General features: G+C 40.5%; 1 protein-coding gene across 1 annotated transcript in view; it reads left to right on the top strand.

Moving 5' to 3' along the window:
• Window positions 1–25,370, top strand: part of LOC134568981 (vitamin D3 hydroxylase-associated protein-like) — a 69,127-nt gene extending 43,757 nt beyond the window's left edge. The window contains exons 11-16 of the mRNA XM_063427747.1: window positions 1,618–1,717; window positions 2,003–2,046; window positions 2,581–2,620; window positions 5,454–5,562; window positions 8,546–8,691; window positions 25,159–25,370. Of these exons, the coding sequence (XP_063283817.1) occupies window positions 1,618–1,717; window positions 2,003–2,046; window positions 2,581–2,620; window positions 5,454–5,562; window positions 8,546–8,691; window positions 25,159–25,287 (568 nt within the window). The 3' untranslated portion in view covers window positions 25,288–25,370. The remainder of the gene's footprint in view (window positions 1–1,617; window positions 1,718–2,002; window positions 2,047–2,580; window positions 2,621–5,453; window positions 5,563–8,545; window positions 8,692–25,158) is intronic.
• Window positions 25,371–26,109: the final 739 nt, after the last annotated feature.

Raw genomic sequence — 26,109 nt, 5'->3', positions numbered from 1 at the left:
ATTTGGTCATATTGCTAGTTTAATGTGTGTGAACATGCATAGAAATCATTGTATCCGGTTATATTGGCAGTTGAATGTGTGTAAAGTACTGTATTCCTCTGGTTGTTCGGTAGAATCATTCGAATGAAACAAGGGAATGAAACTACCGAACAACCAGACCACCCTGTGTAAAGTGTGCCTTCAATTACCGTTTGCAACAATGTTGCAAACGGGTAATTACCTATTCGTGCAGTGTGGTCTTTGTCCTCTGGGTGGCCGCCATTCGGGATACGAACACGTGGCGGCTGCCATCTTAAACTGCCGAACAGCGGTGTTTTGCCGTTGAGTGTCTGGAACTAAAATCGGACACTTGACTAGGCAAACACCGCTGAGACCTCCATACTTCCAGAAATTCGTATAGAAACTACCGAATGACCCGCCGTTCGGTAGAAAGAACCCCACAAACAAGGGAATTCATTCAAACCCTCTCCAGGCTCTATAACACAGGCAATTCGTCTGTTTTCATTCCCTTGTTTGTGACCGACCGCAGGGCCAAAATGCATGGAACTGTTTTCGGATACTTTACCCCTGCGGTCGGTCAATACCTTAAAGTCCCATAACTCCCGAACGCTTTATCCGAATGGGCTTCATTTAAAACTTGTTGTTCCTCCAGACTAGGGCTATCTGGAGACATTGGATTTGTGGATGTACCCCAAGTATTTAGGGTACATCCAAAACTTTGGTAAAATTATGTACATGATAAGGGGATTATGATGCTAGAGGAGGGGAGGAGATGTGTGGGAGGTTACTGTTCACAGATTGGATAATGTCTTAAGTGATAGAACCTCCTCCCTTGCATGGGAGAGGGCTTTATAAGGAACTGTGGAATAAAGCTTGTCAGTACTACTCCTGAAACTGTGTGTCGTCCAGTTATTGGGATTGCGATGGGGATATTGCTGTATTACTCTACCTGCTAGAAACCTTGCCTGTGGACTTATCATCACCTTGTTCCTGAGCCTCACTGGGATCTCTAGTGGAGAATAGCTGTGAAAGATCGGCTCTCCGCTACAGTCACTTCTTCCTTCAGCAAGATCACATTTGACTCTTGATGTAACTTGAAAGTGCACGTCTCTCCTTTGGTCTTTACAGGCACTCATCCCACCTTCGGCTGGTTTCTGCTTGTGAGGTTTACAACCACTGGTCTGGTTGCAGTTTTCCTCTGTCACGTAGACCTCCCTTTGTACTATTTATTAATTATGTTCATTTTCCTCTATTGCTTTTTTATCCCCCTCATTCCCTCTTCAGTTTAATTTCATATACCAAGCAAGGTCTCCATGTTCCATTGGATTCTGGTGATAATGGATCCTACGTTGTCATCCTGGATCCAGAATGGAGTAAGGGAGCATCCAGTAATGGTTAATGCAGAATAGGATTTCACAACCATAATTCCTGTTGTTGATTCTCACAGTGGTGCATTGACTTGATCCTGTGTTCCTTTGCCAAGTAACTACAAGCAAACCACCTTGTCTTGTGCTGTATTGTGTGTTTCAGTAATATCAGTAGATGGAACTCTGCTGAATGTTTTGTGTTTTTTTTTTTTTTTTTTTTTTATAATCTCATATTGTTTCCTTTCTCCAGAGACCAGAACATTTGTGACCCAAATCTTAAAGATCTGAACATAGTTGTCAGCACCCCAGGATTTCTGAAAAAGCTTTTGTCATTTGTCCTATGGCCCTTGGTAAGCATTCGAGGTCTATGCAATTCACGTCTAGGCGTCAACAAACCGTTTGAAAAGAACTAAGCTGGCAATACATTATCTCAATCATGAATCATTACCAAAATAAAACCGGCACGTGATTTTGATTGAGACTCCATTTGGGAAAAGAAAATTACAAAAAGTAATCTGCCAACAGATGGTGTCAATGTCAAAACAGTGTTACATAACTCATAGCTAAGGTTAAAGAAGAAGTTAAATAGTGCGTTGAGGGAGTATTTGCTGATATTAATATCTCATGTTTTACAGTACCCAAGGATCTCAAAGTTCATTAATGCAACACGAGGCGCAAGGTGAGGTCCCTACATGACATTCGAATCAATCCTCATGTAAAATTACATTTTTATAAAAAATATCTGTGGTTTTCACACAAAAATGGCAAAATGTTGTTCATATGGAATTAACTTTTTCGTCTTCATTGGGGTATCCGTTTTGATGGGGGGGAAAAAATATCTGGTTGTTGGTTTTGCGACACTATTTGCAGACTAATCAACACCTGCCAGTATTTGGATAATTGTTAGGTCAGGATCTTAGAAGTCCAGATAAACCCCAAGATTGGCTTTTTTTTTTTTTTTTTTTTATGTAAGGGCATCGATGATTGCCAAAGTGTATGTATATATGTATATATTTATTTATTTTTGGATAATGATTGGGAATTATTGTGTAAAGAGAGTGGATTGACTGTGTTTGAATGAATCTTCCAGGAAACAGCAGAGTGATGTTTGTCAGTCATATTCTTACTGCTCTCACTGCCATCAGCTGGAATTAATTCACTGCTTGGCTCCACTAAATTATATATTTTTATTTTTTTTTCTCTCATGGTTTAGCTCCGTGAAAGACCACTGGCATCATCAAACTGCATTGCAGGTAATGTGTGTGCATTCATGTCCCTCCAATAGTAGTTGCCGGCATATCACTTACCAGTGGGGGGCAGGGAGCCTGTGCAGGGGAGACCTTCAGGTGAGTAAGCTACAATCAGCGAAGGCATCAGCCGCCTCCCTCCCGCTGTCTGAGTAGGCCTCAGGCCTGTCCCCGGGAAGAAGCCACCAATTTCGGTCGATCCTGTTATTTGTAGCCGCAGTAGTAAACTCCCGTCTCTGGGGCTTGTGAGCAGGCAATATTTAGGGCTGTTTTCGATGATTTTTGGCTGTTTTGCATTGAGCTCGTATGATGTGCGACCGATCAGCGCGGCTGCTAGGCTCCGCTCCCAACTTTTATTTATTTTATTGTGTCATGGTCACATTTTTATACTGGGGGCCCAACCGGAGGTCCTCAAGGAGAACAAAAGAATTGCCACATTCCCGATGCCTTGGTGCCTGTGCCTGAGCAGGTAATCTAATTTAGTGACCAGACACCTTGGCACTAGGTTAACAAAAATATATTAAATTTAGGGTTCCAATGACCACAACTGTGCCATCCCAGAGAAGCTCTCCTCTGAGCGCCCAATCTGTCCAAGAAGCACTCAGATCGGATATGTCTAGCCTGAATAAGGTGGAAGGTAAAGTTTTTAGGAGAGCGTGACTATCCTCTAATCGGCTCATAGTTTCAGAGCGCTGGGTAGAATTCTCTCTCGTTATTGGCTGCACAAGCAGAAAGTGTCAGGAGGATGCTCAAAAAGCAATCGGTGTGAAGTGACGTCACAGCCCTGCTTTCACTGGTGCTTGACCTCACAGAGAGGAGCAATGATGTAAACTTATATCACGAAAGACATGTTGCTTTTTTGCCTATTACATCATCAGGAAAGCTTGGGGATAGGAAATAAAAGCTGTTGCTATCTGTGTTACTCATTAGCAGTGGAGTGCGTGGTTAGGGGTAGTTTGGTGAATCGATTGAGGAAGGGAAGGAAAGGATGTGGTAGGGTGTTGAGTAGTGGAGTGGGAGAGTTCAAGAAGGGATGGATTGGATGGCATGATGTCTAATGCAGTGAGAGAGGCATGTATAGATGATGTGATGGCAAATAGAATGGGAGGAAAGGGATATAATGGATGCAATATTCAAGGTTTTAGCATGTGTTTGGGGTATGTGTGTGTGTGTGTTTGACTAGTTTTGTATGTGACGAATGTCTGTGTTTGGAGTATATATTTACAAAACAATATGACTGATATATGTGTGTGTGTGTCAGTGGTGTGCACACGATTCATGGGGCTCCGGTGCGAAAAATAGATCTGTGGGCCCCCCTCCCCCTGGCGCTTACTCTGCGCGGGCCGGGGACGCAACACATGGCGGCGCAGGGCTGCGACCCCTGCGACCACAGTGTGCACACCAGTGCATGCAGATACACATACACTTAAAGGACCACCATAGGCACTCGGATCACTTCAACTCAATGAAGTGGTCTGGGTGCCAGGTCCCTCTAGTTTTAACCCTGCAGCTGAAAACATAGCAGTGCCTATAGTGATCCTTTAAGTGTATGTGTATCATGCACTGGCATGCACACCGTGGTCGCAGGGGTTGCAGCCCTGCGACCAGGTGCCCACCGCCATGTGAAGTGGCCCCAGCCGGCACAGAGTAAGCGCCGGGGGGTGGGGGAGACCCACGGATCAATTTTCGCACCGGGGCCCCATGGATTGTGTGCACGCCACTGACTGTATGGTTAAATAGATGGATCGTTATATGTCGGTATTTGAGTTCCTGATCTTGCTAGTGTGGTTAAGAAGTACATTACTGTTTGCAAATACTTCTGCATATTTGTGTATGTATGGGATGTGCTGCAATAGCCAAGGAAGTACACCTTGAAGAGTCCCCTCCAGCTTTTAATCAGACAACTGGTCCTGGTTTGGTTAGCTCAGTGGCACTAAAATAAAGATTCAGAAATTGCCCAGAGCAACTGACTTACAAAGGATTCTCATTGAGCTGCGTTGGGGAGTCTGTGATTGGACAGTCACAGAAAGTCTGGGCGGTGTTAGAAGGGGAGGGCTTGCAAAGGCTAAAGTTGTTTTTAGACTAACTCCAATGGAAAAATTGCATAATTAAACACATGCATGTTTCCATTGGGTATATCTACTAAATGGGTATTTTTATTTGTAGTTTTTTATTTTTTTTCATCTTTTTATTATTTTTATTTTTTCATTTGGGAGTCAGTGTCTCCCTTATAGTGGTGATTAAGTTTAACAATTTGCACGAATCTCAATGGTATTTACACTGAGATGAAAGTTGTTGGTTTTTAAATACTTTGTTATTGTTTATTATTTTAGCCCAACTTTACTGATATTCACAATTTCTCACAGAAACCCTCTTTCATCCACTGCTCCCTCTAGCGCTTGATACTTTCTACCACTTTTGCCATTTTACAGATGTTTCTCCATATCTGAGACCATATTTTTTTTTTCATCTTTAGGAAGTGAATACAAGGGATAATGTGCAAACACGCAGTTCACAGAGGAAATACATGGCTGGGGCTAACTGAAATGTATGCTTAGAGATTCCCCTACATCCGTAGAGCAGGAGAAGCCATGCTCTCCTCTTACTGTGTAACTACATCACCCATAATTCATAGGAAAATAACACAAATGCAATGTTGGTGAAACTACACCATTGATGACACCTAAATGTTTTTTGAGCTGTATATTCTTTTGAAAACTGTGGCATCTATGTTCGCTATGATTGTGACCAATGCAGTAAAGCTATATATATTAAATGTGTTCTCCATTTTATGTTGGTGGGATAGCTTGGCTTAAATATACTTTATCTATCATTTCAGGAATACCAGACTGAATTCATTGCGGAGTGGAGAAAGCTGGACCTAGATGTCATTCTCTGTCCTATGTTGGGACCAGCCTTTAATATTGGATATGCAAAAAGTCTGCTAGGTACTGATTGGTGTCTTGGGCTGTCCAATCCATTTTGAAACTAGATTAACATTTAAGAAAATAAAAATACAGTAGAGGAAAATGAGATTTGTCTGTCTTTAAAATTCAAGGCCAGAGTAGCCAAACTAAAAGCATAGACTGGTAGAAAAAAGATTTTTTCCAGTTTGGCTATTTTAACCTTAAATTTGAAACTCCCCTTTAATTCCTGCTTTAAAGAATAACTCTGCAAGTATTTAAAGTAGATCTGCCACTTTTTTTGTTTTTGTTTAAATGTTCCCTGTGCCATGGTTGGTTGTCCCGTGTGTGTTTGTTTGTTTTTTCTGAATGTTCTACATAAGGATAAGTGGGACTACTTTTCCCTATGTAGAACCTGAAGGTTGACAAAGGGCGAGGCTTTAGTTGGGCTCCACTGCCTTTGTCAACGTTGCCATTGGTTGTACTCGGCTCCTTCGAGCGTCGCGTCTCTGGCACTCTTGCGCGTTCGCAAGAATCCTCACCGGTCTTTTGGAGGTCTCATTTGATGCACACACCCAAGGAAGAGCAGAGCATGGAATTCTTGGTGCCACCATCTTAGGAACACAAAGATGAGGCGTCCCTGTGGGAAATGACCCAGCTGGACCAGCACAATGTGGGAAAGACAAGTGTCACTGCTTAAAGTGTTTATTCTCAAAAGTGGTGCAAAGATATAAAAGAAGTCACCAACAGAATGTGCTTTCCGGTGTCCATAGTGACTACCCCACTTTCCGTAACTTGGAACACAACTCTTTTTATACAGAAACATCATTGTTTAATTTCTCTGTGACGGAATGCTGGCACTCTGACAGAGTACCTCCGCCAATCGATGCTCCTTGTGTTTGCCGAGGACTCCAAGCACTCCACCAGACACCATAAGTACTGCAGACCCCCCTTCCAGCAATGCAGCTGTGCCGGGGTCTCGCCGTCCTTCACCCACCCTGGACCCAAGACCAGGATCCAGCTTCCAGTGGGCAGACCTCTCTCTTCCTCCAGAGAGCATAGCAGGAACAAGAACAGCTCTTACAAGATAAAAATAGAGGAAAAGGGTTAGCGCTAAAACCAGAACAAGGCTGCAACTTTAAAAGGGAATCCCTCAAAACCCTTAAAACACAATAAAAAAAAACGTAGAAGTTAAAAGCTGCGCTACTAGAAGAGTGAATAAATAGTCCAGCTAAAAGGGAAAGTCCAAATAAATAAAATCTTAGCTGGATAAATCTTCTTTAGGTTAGATAGTCTATATAATACTGGACGGGGAACGATGTCCTTGTCGTCCTTCCACAGGACAGGTAATATGAAAAGATAAAACAAATATCCAAAATAGTGTAATAAATTCACTAAAGTGTGACAAATGAAGTAATAAAAGTATAGCACTCACATTTAATAGAGCTATAGCTAGCTCTAGTGTGGAACGCGTACAGCGGTTTAGATCCCCACTTGTAGGATATACTGCAGCTTATTCTTATCTTCAGAGGAAGAATGCCACTCAGAGAGAATAGAAAGACACAACCAATAGTGTTCTCTGTTTAAAATAATAAATATATAAAATAAATGAATAAAATGGTACTCACAAGAGTGGAGCAGGCTGACTGCTCCTTGATGATAACGTAGGTGGAATAATCCCCACCAAGGATTGCTTGGAGTCCCAAGGGCTCCTTACAAGAGCTTACCCTGGGGAGTATAGTGTGATTATAGCAATCCCCAGAGTGAAGTTATTCCATCCCCCAAGCATGAGCCAAGGCTTCAAGAAAAGGTCAAGCAGGTCTGTTAAGCACCAAAGGGCTTTCATTTATGCAAGTTTTACACACAAAATACCACCCACATGGTCTTGTGGAACAGCCAATCAAACACGTACAATACAGTTAAGCACTCCCATTCCTTCCAGCAAAATCCTCCCCTCTGCCCGTGATATGATTACTGTACACAATGGGTTAATGTAATTATCACAGGCAAGAAAATACAGTTTGTATACAATTCTTATAACTCCTAAAATATAAATCCAATCTCCAAGTTACATATTATTAATCAGCATACTTCAAATACAAACATACCCAAAAATCAGACAATTCCCTCTAGTGGTTCAAAAGTTAGATGGAAGTCCTTTTTGACCGACCGCAAGCATGGCTTTCCTGCCCAAAAGAGTTCCATAGATTTGGGCTGTGCGGTCGGTCTATTTTACACTGAAAAACGACTAAGTCCCATTGGAATGCATGAATGGGGCACCGTTCGTGCAAATGGCTTAGTATAACTGCGTTCGAATTGTTGAACGCACTTCGATTTTAGTCTAAGTGGAAGAGAAGGTAAGGGTCACCGGTGTTCGTGCAAATGTGTAGCCAATTTTAGTTCCATGGATTTGACGGCACACACCGCTGACCGTGTTTGACTAAATAAAGATGGCCGCCGCCGCCACATGTTTGACTGAATGAACGGCGGCCACCCAGCGGTCGGCAATTAACCTGCGGTTAACCGCCAGCCTTGGAGGTAAATTGCCTGCACACTTCCACTTGCATGTGAGCCGCCTGTGCAGTAAGTGGTTCGGTAAGCCCCATTTACCGAACCAAGTGGGGAAAAGGAATGAACACAGTATTTTAACAGTCTGGGGACACCGTTTTAAAGGGGCATTGTTCCAAAAAGTCCCAATATGCCCATATACTGTTTTTAAAGGGCCAGGGCCATAGTCAGAGGGCAAGAGGCTGGCAATTGGGCACTTCGTCACATTCTCCTCCAATCTCTATGCTCTCTATATCAGAACTCTACCAGGTGCAATTGACAGTTTTAATACAGTGGAATGGATTTCTTAATGTTTTATTTTTGAGAACTGACAAATATATTTTTATTAAATAGAGGGGATTCATTAACATTATATTAATAATCCTGAGAAGAGATAATTTAGAGGTTTATAAAGTGTTGGTAGCAATAAATCAAATATAATGGTTGATATTTAAAGATAATTTTATTTTGCCTCTTTCAGTCGCCATTTCAACCACCATGTTGTACAATGTACTGCAGTTCCCAGCGGGAGTTGTCACTGTGACCTCTGTCACCGAGGAAGATGAGGCTGAACTGAAGAACTACAAGGGCCACTATAATGATCCTTTTGACAGGCTCTTTAAAGAGGTATGTTTGTTTGACTCTTGCTGGGGCAGCAATTGCTTAAAGGGTAATTTCCAGCACCATAACCCCAGGGCCGCCATCAGGGCATGACAACCATAACGGTTGTTATGGTGTGTTCCAGCGGTCCTGAGGGGCCCAGACTACTCTGGCAGTTCCAGCCCCACTTTCCTTATGTGCACGATTCTCGATATCTCTATATATCTATATACACACACTGCGGACCCCCTGCAAACTGCAGAGAGGGGCCCAGCAGCACACTCTCTTCTCTTTCCAGCTTCTCTGTCTAACTTTGGCAAGCCCTATGGGTTACCATGGCATCGCTCCGCACAGCATGCAGACCGGTTTTGCAAGAGTTAGCAAGAGACGCTGGAAAGGGAACACAGTGTGCTGCTGGGCCCCCCTCTGCAAGGTACATCGGCTGGCTCCCTCCACCATGCCACTGGACCACCAGGGAATGTGATCTCCCCACTCCCTGGCCAGGTAAGAAGTAGGGAGGGGAGAATAAAATATATACACAAATTAATGTAAACAAATGCTCCCCCCCCACCCCCCTATTTTACACACATTGCATCCTTACAAGCACGCACACACTATACACACTTTGCATCCACTACAAACTCACTACAATCATTATACACACTCTGTAGCGAGTGTAATGTGTGTTTGTTTGTAGTGAATGCAAACACACTACATGCACTTACATACTTTGCACTCACTACAATACCACTATATTCTCTATACAGACTTTGCACTCCCTACAAACACACTCTGCATTCACTACAAACACCTCACTACACACATTCACTATACACACACTCTGCATCTAATGCATACAAACATTACATACATTACACAAAGCGTACTATCTGCATCCATAACACACATACAGCATCCACTATACACACACTTCATCCGTGTGGGTGGACTCAAGGTCGGGCAACTGGGGGCCCAGACCTTGAGCTGTGTCATCATTTGTGATGGCAGCCCTGACCACTGCAGTCCACTGTAGTGATTAAGGTGCCAGGAGTACCCTGGCCCTTTGCCCTTTTACCTGGGTCCCCGCTTCTGTAATCCAGTCGCAAGTCATTGCCACACAAATAATGGCACACTGAGCAGGGAAAGTTGCACAGAATTGACATAAGCCAGCCCAGAACATTTTTCAAAGCTGACTAATGATGCCTCAATAATGACTCTGCCAGAGATGGCGTTACACCTACGGCAACAGAGGATTAAACTCTGTATGTATATACAGAGATTCACTTTGAAATGCTGCGCAGACTCCAAGCACCATAAAAATCACTGGTGCTTACCATTTAAATATTTTTGAGGCCAAAATTTAACTGATCAGAATTCTGTTCCGTTTAGAATTTTAACCCCTTAAGGACTGAGCCAAATGTACAAGTTGTGAACAAAACAAAACGTAAACAAAACCTGACATTTGCGCTATATGTCTGTCCAACCGTAATTCACCTCTTTCATATTAAATGCACCCCCCTTATTATATATCATTTTATTCAGGGGAAACAGGGCTTTCATTTAATATCAAATATTTAGCTATGAAACATAATTTAATATGAAAAAAATGGGAGAAAATAAGAAATTTTATTTTTTTTAGTTCTACATGACATTTTAACTGTCAATGTCATAATACTGTTTGCTTTTACTGCAATAAAATACACATATTTGTATTCAGCAAAGTCTCACGTGTAAAACAGTACCCCCTATTTACAGGTTTTATGGTGTTTTGGGAAGTTACAGGGTCAAATGTAGCACGTTACATTTGACATTGAAATTTGGGTTGTCTACTATTGCAAATGGTATGCCATCATAGGGGTAATTTTCATTCTTGGGCTACCATAGGATCACAAAGGCAACGTAAGCAATCTGGCAAATCTTAATGTGAAAAAAATGAAACACAAGCCTTATATTTGACGCTGTAACTTTTGAAAACACCATAAAACCTGCACATGAGGGGAGACTGTTGTACCCGGGAGACTTCGCTGAACACAAATATTTGTGTTTCAAAACAGTAAAAAGTATTGCAGCAATAATATCGTCCGTGTAAGTGCTGTTTGTGCGTGAAAAATGCAAAAAACGTCACTTTACTGGCGATATCATCGTTATAATATATTTTACTGTTTTGAAACACTAATATTTGTGTTCAGCGAAGTCTCCCGAGTAAAACAGTACCCCCCATGTACAGGTTTTATGGTGTCTTGGAAAGTTATAGGGTTAAATATAGTGCTAGCAAATTAAATTCCCTATACTTTCGGCATGGGTTGTCAGGCAGGTCCCGCTAATTGTAATTAATTAGAATAACTAATTATGTAAAAATATTACATAAATATATGTGTAGAATTAATATATGTATATATACGTATATATATAATTTTTTTTAAATATTTTTATTTATATATAGGTATAGGTATAGATATATAGTGATATATACGTATATATTTATGTATATAGATATATTTCGTTCTACGTGTATTTGATATAAATATATATATTAATATCACAATACAGTTAGAACTAAATAACACACATCTATATTTTTTAATTTTTATTTTATTTTTTTTTTTATTTTTTTACGTATTTACATATTTATTTTTATAAATATATATATAAAACAATAATTATATATATATATATATATATATATATTTAATCAGTATCAGTCTACGTTTAATTTGATATTAATATATATATATATATATATATAAAGCAGAAACAGAACCTCTTGCACTCCTACTCAATTTGTGTAACCAGGTGCCAAGTCCCAAACATATAAAAATCCAAAAAATATTACCGGCACTCTTGGAGTAGATTCATTCAGTTTATTCGTTTAGTAGAACCAGTCAACGTTTCAGCTCCCGATCGGAGCTTTCATCAGGACACACAAGGCATAAAACATAGCATAAAACAAACTTAAATAAGACATCTCAACCAATAAACACTCACCAAATCAGCTGAAATTCATCGCTCATCCTGCACGGCGTGTGCCCCGCACAACAGCGCATGTGTCAAAACAATTTACTCTTCCGTATCACGTGATGGAGGGGGGGCCATGAATCAACCCAGAAGGCGTCATAGTATCCTAGCAACCTCCGATGTAATCGGCAATAGTTGCTACTATGTATACAGCCTCTGGTCGGAGAAAATCTCCTTTCATGAATGGCGCCATCCACTACATACGTAACGGACAGTTGCTGTGGCAACCGGCTCTAGCCGAATTAGCAGGAGCTGATGAGGATAATCAAAACTAAATAATATATATTAAATTAAAGGGTAAGGGGAACTTCTTATTAATAAATAGCATTTCAATGCCAAGTGAATCGGTAAATCAAACAGTGAGAACATATTAAATTCATTATCATATCGTGGAATTATAGTCTAATTTATAGACTGTGTCGCTAAAGTCTCATACTGAGAGCAGCTCTTCTGCTAACATATAGTGTATCAAATTCCATTCTATATATTATTGCATACTCCAAGTGCAAAATATGTATGTTATTATAACCTAAGTGTGTTTCCACATCCTAAGTAAAAGTGAAACAATTCTTATAATGTGTGATCATTAAAGGGGGGTTAAATCTCATGTTATTGTAACCTACTAAAAAATGCTAAGTGTGTTTCCACATCCTCAATAAAAGTGAAACAATTCTTATAATGTGTTATCATTCAAGAGGGGTTATGTATCATTCAATACACACCCTCTTATATAGTGTACCCTAGGGCTTCAAAACGTGGTATGCAAAAACATTTGAAAGAAATTAATAAAAAATAAAAAATAAAAAATAAAAAATAAAAAAATAAAAAAGAAGGATATTTTTACAGCCCCTATATACCCTACTATTTTTATATACAGCCTTTGGTGAGTGTTAATTTGCCTATTTTGACCGATTATCAATGCATCAACTAAATTTATCGCTAAATCATAAAAGCAATTTTGACTTAAAATTACAGAGGCAGTTTCTCCATGGGTTCCCAGTAGGGAATTGTTTTCCCTATTAAGGTTCCCATGCGAAAACTATTTCCTCAATCTCCAATATGTTCGAGGGTTATAACAATATGGTCTTGATTATGAAGTTATAAGAATGATACAAAGGAACATTTTTCATTCAGGCCTTTAGGGGCCACAGTGTCCAACTCCACTATCCAATAGGTTTCTCTCTGCAAGAGAAGCTTTCCTCTATTTCCCCCTCTTGCTGCCAATGGAATATGGTCGAACGCCACGCATCGTAAAGCAGAAAGAGGATGTTGCTTTTCCAAGAAATGTCTGGCCACAGGTTTGTCCGATCTGCCATCACGGTAGGCAAGACGGATACTTGACCTGTGGCCTCTAATTCTCTCGCACAGGGCTGTCTCTGTCTTTCCTATATAACTCAGTCCACAAGGACATGTGAGTTTATATATGACAAATTCTGTGCGGCAGTGTATCCTATGCGCAATCTTATATGATTTACCCGTATGTGGGTGAGAAATTGTCTTAGATGGAATAATATGCCCACAGGTTACACACCCTAGGCATCTAATACATCCATTATTGGTCTTCCCTTTTAATGAGGGACTATAGCAGTGGATGGGGTCAGTCTTCACTAATAGATCCCTTAGGTTCCGATTTCTCTTATAGCAAAACATCGGTTTGGATATCAATTCTTTTGGAAGCGTCGAATCTTGTTGTATCATGTTCCAATTTCGGCTGATAGACTCCTTTATTTCCTGGCTGGCAGAGTGTAGTTTCATAGGGAATACCACTCTATTATTTGTTTCTTTTTGAGGGATCCTTTCCTTGTTGAAGTATTGTTGTTTTGCTTGGCATAAAGCTTTTTCCAGTATAGGACGTCTGTATCCCCTCTTGACAAATTTAGCATACATCATTCTCAATTGTTCTTCCCTTTGTTCTTCTTGAGAGTTGTTCCTATATACTCTTATAAATTGGGAGAGCGGTAATGATTTCTTTAAGTGTGGCGGGTGGAAGCTTTCGGCATGCAGGATGGTGTTCCGGTCCGTGGGTTTGGTGTATAGTTTGTATTCAAGTTTGCGATTAATGACAGAAAGTTCTATGTCAAGAAATTGAACATTTTTAGAATCGATATGAGAGGTCACTTTAATCGGTGTTGGTAAGTTATTGATATATTCAATCAATGTGTCTGCTTCTTCATGTGTTCCATTCCAGAGTATTAAAATATCATCGATGAATCGATAATATCGTATTATTTGGTTCTGGTATTGTGTCAAAATGTATTTCTGCTCAAAATTAAACATGAACGAATTGGCATACATGGGGGCCATCGCTGCCCCCATAGACGTGCCTGAGACTTGTAAGAACCATTGGGTCTCAAATCTGAAATAGTTATTCCGTAATGCCAATGACAACAATTCCATTGTAAACTCTATAGGGGGTCCACAGTAATGTGCAGAACTGGTCAAGAGTTCCCTCATAGCCTCGATACCCTCTTCGTGCGGGATAACAGTATACAAACTGTTAACGTCCATAGTAATGAATAGCCCATCAAACTCTTCAATTTGTCTCAGATTTTGTATGAGACTGTTAGTGTCCTTAATGCAGGTTGGAATCGCAGTGACAGGTTGTTTAAAAAGATGGTCAAGGTACTTGGCTATGGGCTCCAAGATGCCGTCTATTGCGGACACAATTGGCCTGCCTGGTGGGTTAGATGGGTTTTTATGGATCTTTGGAAGTGTATATAGCACAGGAGTACGGGGATGGGTTTTCTGTAGATATTCAAATAACTCTATTCCAATAAAGCCCGCCCTTAATCCGAATTGGAGTGTTTCCTCAATTTTTTGTGCAATATCATTAGTTGGATCTTTTTCTAGTAGTTGGTAAGTTGTTTCTACTGCCAGTTGTTTGTGGATCTCACTCGCATATTGAGCATAATTGAGTACCACTATGCCCCCACCCTTATCTGCGGGTCGGATAATGATTGTTGGATCTGATGCCAATCGGCGGACCAAAGAATGCTGCTCCTTTGTAAAATTCCAATATAGTGGTTTATGTTTCTTCAGAGCGTCCGAGGTCTCGTTCTTCACCGTGGATAGGAAAGTCCTGATCGTGGGTTGGTTAGTAGGAGGGTCAAATTGGCTCGGTTTCCTAAACAGTTGTTGGTTGGATATCAAATTTCGGTCCTCTGGCTTTCGATTTTTATTGAAAAAGTCTTTCAATCGCAGTGTACGGCCAAATTTATATAGCTCCACATTCCACTGAAATTGATTTGGAGCCTTGGTGGGTATGAATGATAGCCCCTTATTGAGGATATCTAGCTCCTGGTGGTCGAGTGGTCTATCTGATAAATTAAAGACGGGTATTATTTCCGCACTGGTGGCCTCCCTCTGAGTCCAGTGGGCCCGTCCTTTTTGTCCCCTTCTAGTGGCAAATCTTTTTCGTTTTTGTTTTTGTTCCGTGTGGAGACTCTTTGTGGTAGTGTATTCTCCGAATGTGCCTCCATTTCTAAAAAATCCCTCGGTTGAGATAAATGACGTCCTTCATTTTCTGACCCTGATTCACCTGAGGTGACATCTATTGTCGTCACATTGGGTTTGATGATCCGTTTTCTAAATCGTCTTGGTCGAGTCCGTTGTTCTCCCGACAACCATTTGTAGACAGTGTGTTCAGAATAATCTTGTTGTATACGTTCCATTTTTTGCCTTTTAAACTTTATCAGCTGATTCTTATACTTTAATAGCTCCTCATTAAGTTTGAGTAGTATGTTGATTCCTTCCTGGGAGTTTAGCAGGATTGCCTCCTCGTTTTCCAAAAATTGAATCTTCTTGCGAATCTCCATAAGATCTTCTTTCACATCCTGTATGGTAATCAACATCAGGTCTAGTGAGCATTTATTAAGCACTAGGGTCCAATCCTTACACACTTTGGATTTCATTCTACCAATCGTAGGTATGTTGCGGACTCGAAAGCCCCTTGGTATGTGTTTGGCCCTGTGATAATCAGATAAAAAAAGTCCGTGTAGGTCCAAATCTATTTCTTTCTTTTTAAGTTTCAAAAGTTTAAAGTATACATCCCGTACAGTGGTTGTGGTTGGTAAAGTTAAACTTGTTGAATCCCATAATATTTCATCAGCCTGTTCGTTAGAAAACTGCAGAGTGTTTGCCTGAGTTGCATAGGCTCCTGAGTCTTGCAAAAAATTATCCATAATTAAAGATTGCCCCTTTAAGGGAACAAAAAAATTTTTTATTCCAAACAAATTGAACTGAGTCAAAACCGAAAGTCAAAACCACGTCTTAATTATACTCTCTGAAGATACCACTTTAAAGAATAGGTTCATTAGCTGGCATTGAAAGTTGTTATTATCTTCTTCCCTCTTCCATATGGGGTAAGTAAAAAGTTATCCACTTTGAAATTAAAACTCATATGTTTTATTGGTATGCATTAAAAATCTTTCAAACAAAGGAGGTAACCATTTAAAAGAAATACAAAATGTACTGAGAGTGTCCCAATGTTTGTTTTAATCCTTTCTTTCCAGAGGATATATCTTCATTTCATTAGTGGGTGCATAGAGAAGGGTCCTGGGAGGATCCCATATATACAAAGCAGAAACAGAACCTCTTGCACTCCTACTCAATTTGTGTAACCAGGTGCCAAGTCCCAAACATATAAAAATCCAAAAAATATTACCGGCACTATTGCCGGCACTATTACCGGCACTACATGCTATTTATTAATAAGAAGTTCCCCTTACCCTTTAATTTAATATATATTATTTAGTTTTGATTATCCTCATCAGCTCCTGCTAATTCGGCTAGAGCCGGTTGCCACAGCAACTGTCCGTTACGTATGTAGTGGATGGCGCCATTCATGAAAGGAGATTTTCTCCGACCAGAGGCTGTATACATAGTAGCAACTATTGCCGATTACATCGGAGGTTGCTAGGATACTATGACGCCTTCTGGGTTGATTCATGGCCCCCCCTCCATCACGTGATACGGAAGAGTAAATTGTTTTGACACATGCGCTGTTGTGCGGGGCACACGCCGTGCAGGATGAGCGATGAATTTCAGCTGATTTGGTGAGTGTTTATTGGTTGAGATGTCTTATTTAAGTTTGTTTTATGCTATGTTTTATGCCTTGTGTGTCCTGATGAAAGCTCCGATCGGGAGCTGAAACGTTGACTGGTTCTACTAAACGAATAAACTGAATGAATCTACTCCAAGAGTGCCGGTAATATTTTTTGGATTTTTATATGTTTGGGACTTGGCACCTGGTTACACAAATTGAGTAGGAGTGCAAGAGGTTCTGTTTCTGCTTTGTATATATGGGATCCTCCCAGGACCCTTCTCTATGCACCCACTAATGAAATGAAGATATATCCTCTGGAAAGAAAGGATTAAAACAAACATTGGGACACTCTCAGTACATTTTGTATTTCTTTTAAATGGTTACCTCCTTTGTTTGAAAGATTTTTAATGCATACCAATAAAACATATGAGTTTTAATTTCAAAGTGGATAACTTTTTACTTACCCCATATGGAAGAGGGAAGAAGATAATAACAACTTTCAATGCCAGCTAATGAACCTATTCTTTAAAGTGGTATCTTCAGAGAGTATAATTAAGACGTGGTTTTGACTTTCGGTTTTGACTCAGTTCAATTTGTTTGGAATAAAAAATTTTTTTGTTCCCTTAAAGGGGCAATCTTTAATTATGGATAATTTTTTGCAAGACTCAGGAGCCTATGCAACTCAGGCAAACACTCTGCAGTTTTCTAACGAACAGGCTGATGAAATATTATGGGATTCAACAAGTTTAACTTTACCAACCACAACCACTGTACGGGATGTATACTTTAAACTTTTGAAACTTAAAAAGAAAGAAATAGATTTGGACCTACACGGACTTTTTTTATCTGATTATCACAGGGCCAAACACATACCAAGGGGCTTTCGAGTCCGCAACATACCTACGATTGGTAGAATGAAATCCAAAGTGTGTAAGGATTGGACCCTAGTGCTTAATAAATGCTCACTAGACCTGATGTTGATTACCATACAGGATGTGAAAGAAGATCTTATGGAGATTCGCAAGAAGATTCAATTTTTGGAAAACGAGGAGGCAATCCTGCTAAACTCCCAGGAAGGAATCAACATACTACTCAAACTTAATGAGGAGCTATTAAAGTATAAGAATCAGCTGATAAAGTTTAAAAGGCAAAAAATGGAACGTATACAACAAGATTATTCTGAACACACTGTCTACAAATGGTTGTCGGGAGAACAACGGACTCGACCAAGACGATTTAGAAAACGGATCATCAAACCCAATGTGACGACAATAGATGTCACCTCAGGTGAATCAGGGTCAGAAAATGAAGGACGTCATTTATCTCAACCGAGGGATTTTTTAGAAATGGAGGCACATTCGGAGAATACACTACCACAAAGAGTCTCCACACGGAACAAAAACAAAAACGAAAAAGATTTGCCACTAGAAGGGGACAAAAAGGACGGGCCCACTGGACTCAGAGGGAGGCCACCAGTGCGGAAATAATACCCGTCTTTAATTTATCAGATAGACCACTCGACCACCAGGAGCTAGATATCCTCAATAAGGGGCTATCATTCATACCCACCAAGGCTCCAAATCAATTTCAGTGGAATGTGGAGCTATATAAATTTGGCCGTACACTGCGATTGAAAGACTTTTTCAATAAAAATCGAAAGCCAGAGGACCGAAATTTGATATCCAACCAACAACTGTTTAGGAAACCGAGCCAATTTGACCCTCCTACTAACCAACCCACGATCAGGACTTTCCTATCCACGGTGAAGAACGAGACCTCGGACGCTCTGAAGAAACATAAACCACTATATTGGAATTTTACAAAGGAGCAGCATTCTTTGGTCCGCCGATTGGCATCAGATCCAACAATCATTATCCGACCCGCAGATAAGGGTGGGGGCATAGTGGTACTCAATTATGCTCAATATGCGAGTGAGATCCACAAACAACTGGCAGTAGAAACAACTTACCAACTACTAGAAAAAGATCCAACTAATGATATTGCACAAAAAATTGAGGAAACACTCCAATTCGGATTAAGGGCGGGCTTTATTGGAATAGAGTTATTTGAATATCTACAGAAAACCCATCCCCGTACTCCTGTGCTATATACACTTCCAAAGATCCATAAAAACCCATCTAACCCACCAGGCAGGCCAATTGTGTCCGCAATAGACGGCATCTTGGAGCCCATAGCCAAGTACCTTGACCATCTTTTTAAACAACCTGTCACTGCGATTCCAACCTGCATTAAGGACACTAACAGTCTCATACAAAATCTGAGACAAATTGAAGAGTTTGATGGGCTATTCATTACTATGGACGTTAACAGTTTGTATACTGTTATCCCGCACGAAGAGGGTATCGAGGCTATGAGGGAACTCTTGACCAGTTCTGCACATTACTGTGGACCCCCTATAGAGTTTACAATGGAATTGTTGTCATTGGCATTACGGAATAACTATTTCAGATTTGAGACCCAATGGTTCTTACAAGTCTCAGGCACGTCTATGGGGGCAGCGATGGCCCCCATGTATGCCAATTCGTTCATGTTTAATTTTGAGCAGAAATACATTTTGACACAATACCAGAACCAAATAATACGATATTATCGATTCATCGATGATATTTTAATACTCTGGAATGGAACACATGAAGAAGCAGACACATTGATTGAATATATCAATAACTTACCAACACCGATTAAAGTGACCTCTCATATCGATTCTAAAAATGTTCAATTTCTTGACATAGAACTTTCTGTCATTAATCGCAAACTTGAATACAAACTATACACCAAACCCACGGACCGGAACACCATCCTGCATGCCGAAAGCTTCCACCCGCCACACTTAAAGAAATCATTACCGCTCTCCCAATTTATAAGAGTATATAGGAACAACTCTCAAGAAGAACAAAGGGAAGAACAATTGAGAATGATGTATGCTAAATTTGTCAAGAGGGGATACAGACGTCCTATACTGGAAAAAGCTTTATGCCAAGCAAAACAACAATACTTCAACAAGGAAAGGATCCCTCAAAAAGAAACAAATAATAGAGTGGTATTCCCTATGAAACTACACTCTGCCAGCCAGGAAATAAAGGAGTCTATCAGCCGAAATTGGAACATGATACAACAAGATTCGACGCTTCCAAAAGAATTGATATCCAAACCGATGTTTTGCTATAAGAGAAATCGGAACCTAAGGGATCTATTAGTGAAGACTGACCCCATCCACTGCTATAGTCCCTCATTAAAAGGGAAGACCAATAATGGATGTATTAGATGCCTAGGGTGTGTAACCTGTGGGCATATTATTCCATCTAAGACAATTTCTCACCCACATACGGGTAAATCATATAAGATTGCGCATAGGATACACTGCCGCACAGAATTTGTCATATATAAACTCACATGTCCTTGTGGACTGAGTTATATAGGAAAGACAGAGACAGCCCTGTGCGAGAGAATTAGAGGCCACAGGTCAAGTATCCGTCTTGCCTACCGTGATGGCAGATCGGACAAACCTGTGGCCAGACATTTCTTGGAAAAGCAACATCCTCTTTCTGCTTTACGATGCGTGGCGTTCGACCATATTCCATTGGCAGCAAGAGGGGGAAATAGAGGAAAGCTTCTCTTGCAGAGAGAAACCTATTGGATAGTGGAGTTGGACACTGTGGCCCCTAAAGGCCTGAATGAAAAATGTTCCTTTGTATCATTCTTATAACTTCATAATCAAGACCATATTGTTATAACCCTCGAACATATTGGAGATTGAGGAAATAGTTTTCGCATGGGAACCTTAATAGGGAAAACAATTCCCTACTGGGAACCCATGGAGAAACTGCCTCTGTAATTTTAAGTCAAAATTGCTTTTATGATTTAGCGATAAATTTAGTTGATGCATTGATAATCGGTCAAAATAGGCAAATTAACACTCACCAAAGGCTGTATATAAAAATAGTAGGGTATATAGGGGCTGTAAAAATATCCTTCTTTTTTATTTTTTTATTTTTTATTTTTTATTTTTTATTTTTTATTAATTTCTTTCAAATGTTTTTGCATACCACGTTTTGAAGCCCTAGGGTACACTATATAAGAGGGTGTGTATTGAATGATACATAACCCCTCTTGAATGATAACACATTATAAGAATTGTTTCACTTTTATTGAGGATGTGGAAACACACTTAGCATTTTTTAGTAGGTTACAATAACATGAGATTTAACCCCCCTTTAATGATCACACATTATAAGAATTGTTTCACTTTTACTTAGGATGTGGAAACACACTTAGGTTATAATAACATACATATTTTGCACTTGGAGTATGCAATAATATATAGAATGGAATTTGATACACTATATGTTAGCAGAAGAGCTGCTCTCAGTATGAGACTTTAGCGACACAGTCTATAAATTAGACTATAATTCCACGATATGATAATGAATTTAATATGTTCTCACTGTTTGATTTACCGATTCACTTGGCATTGAAATGCTATTTATTAATAAGAAGTTCCCCTTACCCTTTAATTTAATATATATTATTTAGTTTTGATTATCCTCATCAGCTCCTGCTAATTCGGCTAGAGCCGGTTGCCACAGCAACTGTCCGTTACGTATGTAGTGGATGGCGCCATTCATGAAAGGAGATTTTCTCCGACCAGAGGCTGTATACATAGTAGCAACTATTGCCGATTACATCGGAGGTTGCTAGGATACTATGACGCCTTCTGGGTTGATTCATGGCCCCCCCTCCATCACGTGATACGGAAGAGTAAATTGTTTTGACACATGCGCTGTTGTGCGGGGCACACGCCGTGCAGGATGAGCGATGAATTTCAGCTGATTTGGTGAGTGTTTATTGGTTGAGATGTCTTATTTAAGTTTGTTTTATGCTATGTTTTATGCCTTGTGTGTCCTGATGAAAGCTCCGATCGGGAGCTGAAACGTTGACTGGTTCTACTAAACGAATAAACTGAATGAATCTACTCCAAGAGTGCCGGTAATATTTTTTGGATTTTTATATATATATATATATATAATTATATATATATATATATATATATTAATAGTAAAATACACCTAGACAGTGTATGTGTGTGTGTGTGTGTGTGTGTGTGTGTGTATGTATGTATATGTATGTGTGTGTATATATATATATATATATATATATATATACTTAGATTATATATATATAATATGATCTAAGTATAATTTTTTTTTTTTTACAATTATTTTAATTTATTTTATTTTATTTCCAGCCAGCAGGGGGACTAACAGTTAGTCCCCCTGCTGGCTGGAAATAAACAGTTAGTCCCCCTGCTGGCATTGCTGCAGCCAGCTATACCGGCCATGTGATTGTGAGGTCCTCGCAAGGACCTCACTCTCACATGGCCCGGGGGGCTGAAGAGGGCGGACGTGCTGCGGGGGGCTCACTGGGAGTCCCCCCAACCGTGATCGCCGGCGACCAGGTAAGTTTAAAAAAAAACAACCGGAGGGCGTACAATAACGCCCGGCGGCGTTTAGAGCCGCTTAAAAAAGGACGTAATTGTACGCCCTCCGATCTTAAGGGGTTAAATATCCCTCTGGGTCTGTTTGTATGCATCTATGTGCAATGTCACAAAGAAAAGAAGCCGATCATAGATTCACTTTTTTTTTTTTTTATGGGCCTATTCCATTGGCATTGGTCTGGAGATGCAGCTCCATCAGCCCCTTCGTTAATCCAGCCCTGAACACCTCAAACGTAAACATATCTGGGATCTGTTAATCCCCAGCAAAAATTCTACTAAAAATATGGGGGCGCTCACTAGACCTCACCATTATCCAAGGGAAGTCCAGTGGAAATACCCATCTTTCTTACTCCCCCCTTCCCCTGAGGATGGGATGGAGATCTTTAAAAAGGGGCACACCATTGTCCAAATACAAAAAAAATAGCTGTTCAGTCGATATCCCACCTAATGATAATGTGCATGCATTTAGTTGTACATTTTGCAAGTTTTTTGTTTTTTTTATCCTTTGTCTGCAGCCCTCCCATTCTAGCCCCATCCAGAATTTCTGTGACTCTCCAATCAGACTTCCCAATGCAGCTCAATAAGTCTTTGCAAGGCAGGTGCTCTGGGCAGTTACTGCCTCTTGAGTTTATCTCCACTGAGCTAAACAGACCAGGAATGAACAGTTCTGCTTTCCTGATTGACAGCCAGGAGGATTTAGCAGGGTTAATTTATAAAATTGCCAATTTATATTGACATCTGCACTTTTTGTAAAATGAACAAATAGGACACACTCTTCACATATAAAGCTTTTCAGCAAGCTGAAGTGCCTTAGGGTCTGGTGTGTCCCTTTAAAGGTAATATGAGAGATATATTTAGTTGAGATGGGAAGAGACGCAAGTAAAGGTAATGAGGGAGACACACGTGGGGGTAAGACGAGGTAAAGACATAAGTGAGGTAAGATAAGGTAAGAACATAAGTGGAAATGGTTTTGGGGAGACATGTTGGCAGAGATGATGGCACAAGGCGTGTTTAGGAGCGATACTAGTGGTTTGATTTGGAGAGAAAAAGATGAGACACAAAACTGGGGGATGGCTAAGAAGTCCGTTGCAGACAAATGTCGATGGGGCTTGATGGAATACACCCAAGGCTATTAAAAGAGCTTAGTGGTGTACTGGCAAAACCATTAACAGATTTATTTAACCAATCATTAACAGGAGTAGTCCCAGGAGATTGGAAGTTGGCGAATGTTGTGCCCATTCACAAGAAAGGTAGTAGGGAGGAGTCCGGGAGTTTATGCCAGTAAGCCTTCAGTAGTGGGGAAAATAATGTAAACCATGTTAAAAGACAGGATTGTTGAACATCTAAAATCACATGGATTTCAAGATCAGGGACAACATTGGTCAGGAATCTGGCACCTGTAATGTCGGCAGCTGGGAGAAAGTGACACCCTGTCAGTTCCTCCCAGCGTCATGCAGGTAGACAGCGCGGGAGGGAGAGGAGGCAGCAACAGGATGGGAGAGGAGCAGGAAGAGCTCCAGACCCCTCACTCCCAGCAGCAGGACTCTAAGCCACCCTCCTGGACACACAAGGTAAGCTAACAGGCGGGGAGCTGGAGATGTTAAAAATATCACATATGAGTGCATCTCTGCGTGTGTACATATGTCAGTGAGTTTTAAATTCAAACACACCCCTGCAATAAAACGCAAACATTACATACAAACACACCCCTATATTAAAACACTAAAACTATATAGAAGTACCTCTTCAAACATCAACACTGTACACTACATTATAGCGCCAGTTAATGCGGCAGTGCTGTACAGATATAAAACCTAGAAATTTTGACTTGGGGTGCCTTGGAAAAATTTTGAAATATTAAGGTTGAACTTAAAGTTTGGGAACCACTGGGTTAGGCAGTGGCTGAGTGACCGGCAACAGAGGGTTGTAGTCAATGGAGTATATTCGAAGCTTGGGCTTGTTACCAGTGGGGTACCTCAGGGATCTGTACTTGGACCCATTCTCTTTAATATTTTTATTAGTGATATTGCAGAAGGTCTTGATGGTAAGGTGTGTCTTTTTGCTGATGATACTAAGATATGTAACAGGGTTGATGTTCCAGGAGGGATAAGCCAAATGGCAAATGATTTAGGTAAACTAGAAAAATGGTCAGAGTTGTGGCAACTGACATTTAATGTGGATAAGTGCAAGATAATGCATCTTGGACGTAAAAACCCAAGGGCAGAGTACAGAATATTTTAGTTCTAACCTCAACATCTGAGGAAAGGGATTTAGGGGTGATTATTTCTGATGACTTAAAGGTAGGCAGACAATGTAATAGAGCAGCAGGAAATGCTAGCAGAATGCTTGGTTGTATAGGGAGAGGCATTAGCAGTAGAAAGAGGGAAGTGCTCATGCCATTGTACAGAACACTGGTGAGACCTCACTTGGAGTATTGTACGCAGTACTGGAGACCATATCTTCAGAAGGATATTGATACCTTAGAGAGAGTTCAGAGAAGGGCTACTAAACTGGTTCATGGATTGCAGGATAAAACTTACCAGGAAAGGTTAAAGGATCTTAACATGTATAGCTTGGAGGAAAGACTAGAAGGGGGGAGGGGGTAGTGGATGCATGGAATAGCCTTCCAGCTGAAGTGGTAGAAGTTAACACAGTAAAGGAGTTTAAGCATGCGTGGGATAGTCATAAGGCTATCCTAACTAGAAGATAAGGCCAGGGACTAATGAACGTATTTAGAAAATTGGGCAGACTAGATGGGCCAAACAGTTCTTATCTGCTGTCATATTCTCTGTTTTTTGGGGGGGGGTTTCTAATAACTTTTTAAAACTCCTGCATTCACTTCCATAGACACCGTGACACTGTGCACAAAGTATAGATGGCAGATACATTATAGCCCCTCTTCCTCTCTCTCTGTCTGCAGGCTGTATCGGGAGGAGTGGGACTTCCTCTGTCTGTGCAATGTGCGGCTCTGCCGTATCAGGATGAACTGTGCCTGCGCTTCATGAAAGAGGTGGAGACCCTGAACAGAGCCCACAAAAACATCAAATAAAATGTTTTGTGTCCGAATGACTTTAACGAGACCATACAGTACTGCTAACCATGAATTGTCTAATAAAGCAAATATGGAAAATCTGTTTTGTTGATTGGCTCCTCTTTCTTCCACTTCAAGTGCATCTCATACCAAATCCGGTCTTCTCTGAGCTTAGCGAGCATTCCACAATACAACTAGAGCTCTAAATCCAAACTAAGAGTGGCTGGGAACATCTGCAGCTCTTACAGAAATTGTGTGTGTGCGTGTGTGTGTGCGTGTGTGCGTGCGTGCGCATGATGTGTAATTTACACACTGACATGTTTTCTATACATCGACCTTCTATGCATGTATGTTGGACTGGAATTTCCCGTAGGTAGAGTTTGCCGCTTCCTACAGGCACCTGATTACACGGGGCACCTACCCTTAAATTAACAGTAATTTTTGTCATTAAATCTATTTCCATATATTTTGTCATGTTATAAATACATTTTATTTTCTCTGTGCTGGGAGTGAGTGATATCATTTTTTTTTATTCTTTATTTTTATTTAGCCATGCCTTATTTTCATGTAGCCACAGGTCAACCCATGTTTCTCAAGAAAAAAAACAATAAAAGTGGCTAAAACGATGTTCATTTAAAAAAAAGAAAATCCAAAAACCATATGAACTGAGTAACTTGTATAGACCAGGCTTCCCCAAACTCCGGCCCTCCAGATGTTGCTTAATGACAACTCCCATGATTCTATGAATGAAATAGGCTGAGAATCATGGGAGTTGTAGTTCAGCAACATCTGGAGGGCTGGAGTTTGGGGAAGCCTGACTATAGACACACACAGTTACCC

Source organism: Pelobates fuscus, chromosome 7 (genome assembly GCF_036172605.1).
Source record: "Pelobates fuscus isolate aPelFus1 chromosome 7, aPelFus1.pri, whole genome shotgun sequence".
In the NCBI taxonomy this organism is placed as follows: Eukaryota; Metazoa; Chordata; class Amphibia; order Anura; family Pelobatidae; genus Pelobates; species Pelobates fuscus.
Note: the sequence above shows the minus strand (reverse complement) of the source record. Positions and strands in the feature narration are given on the sequence as shown.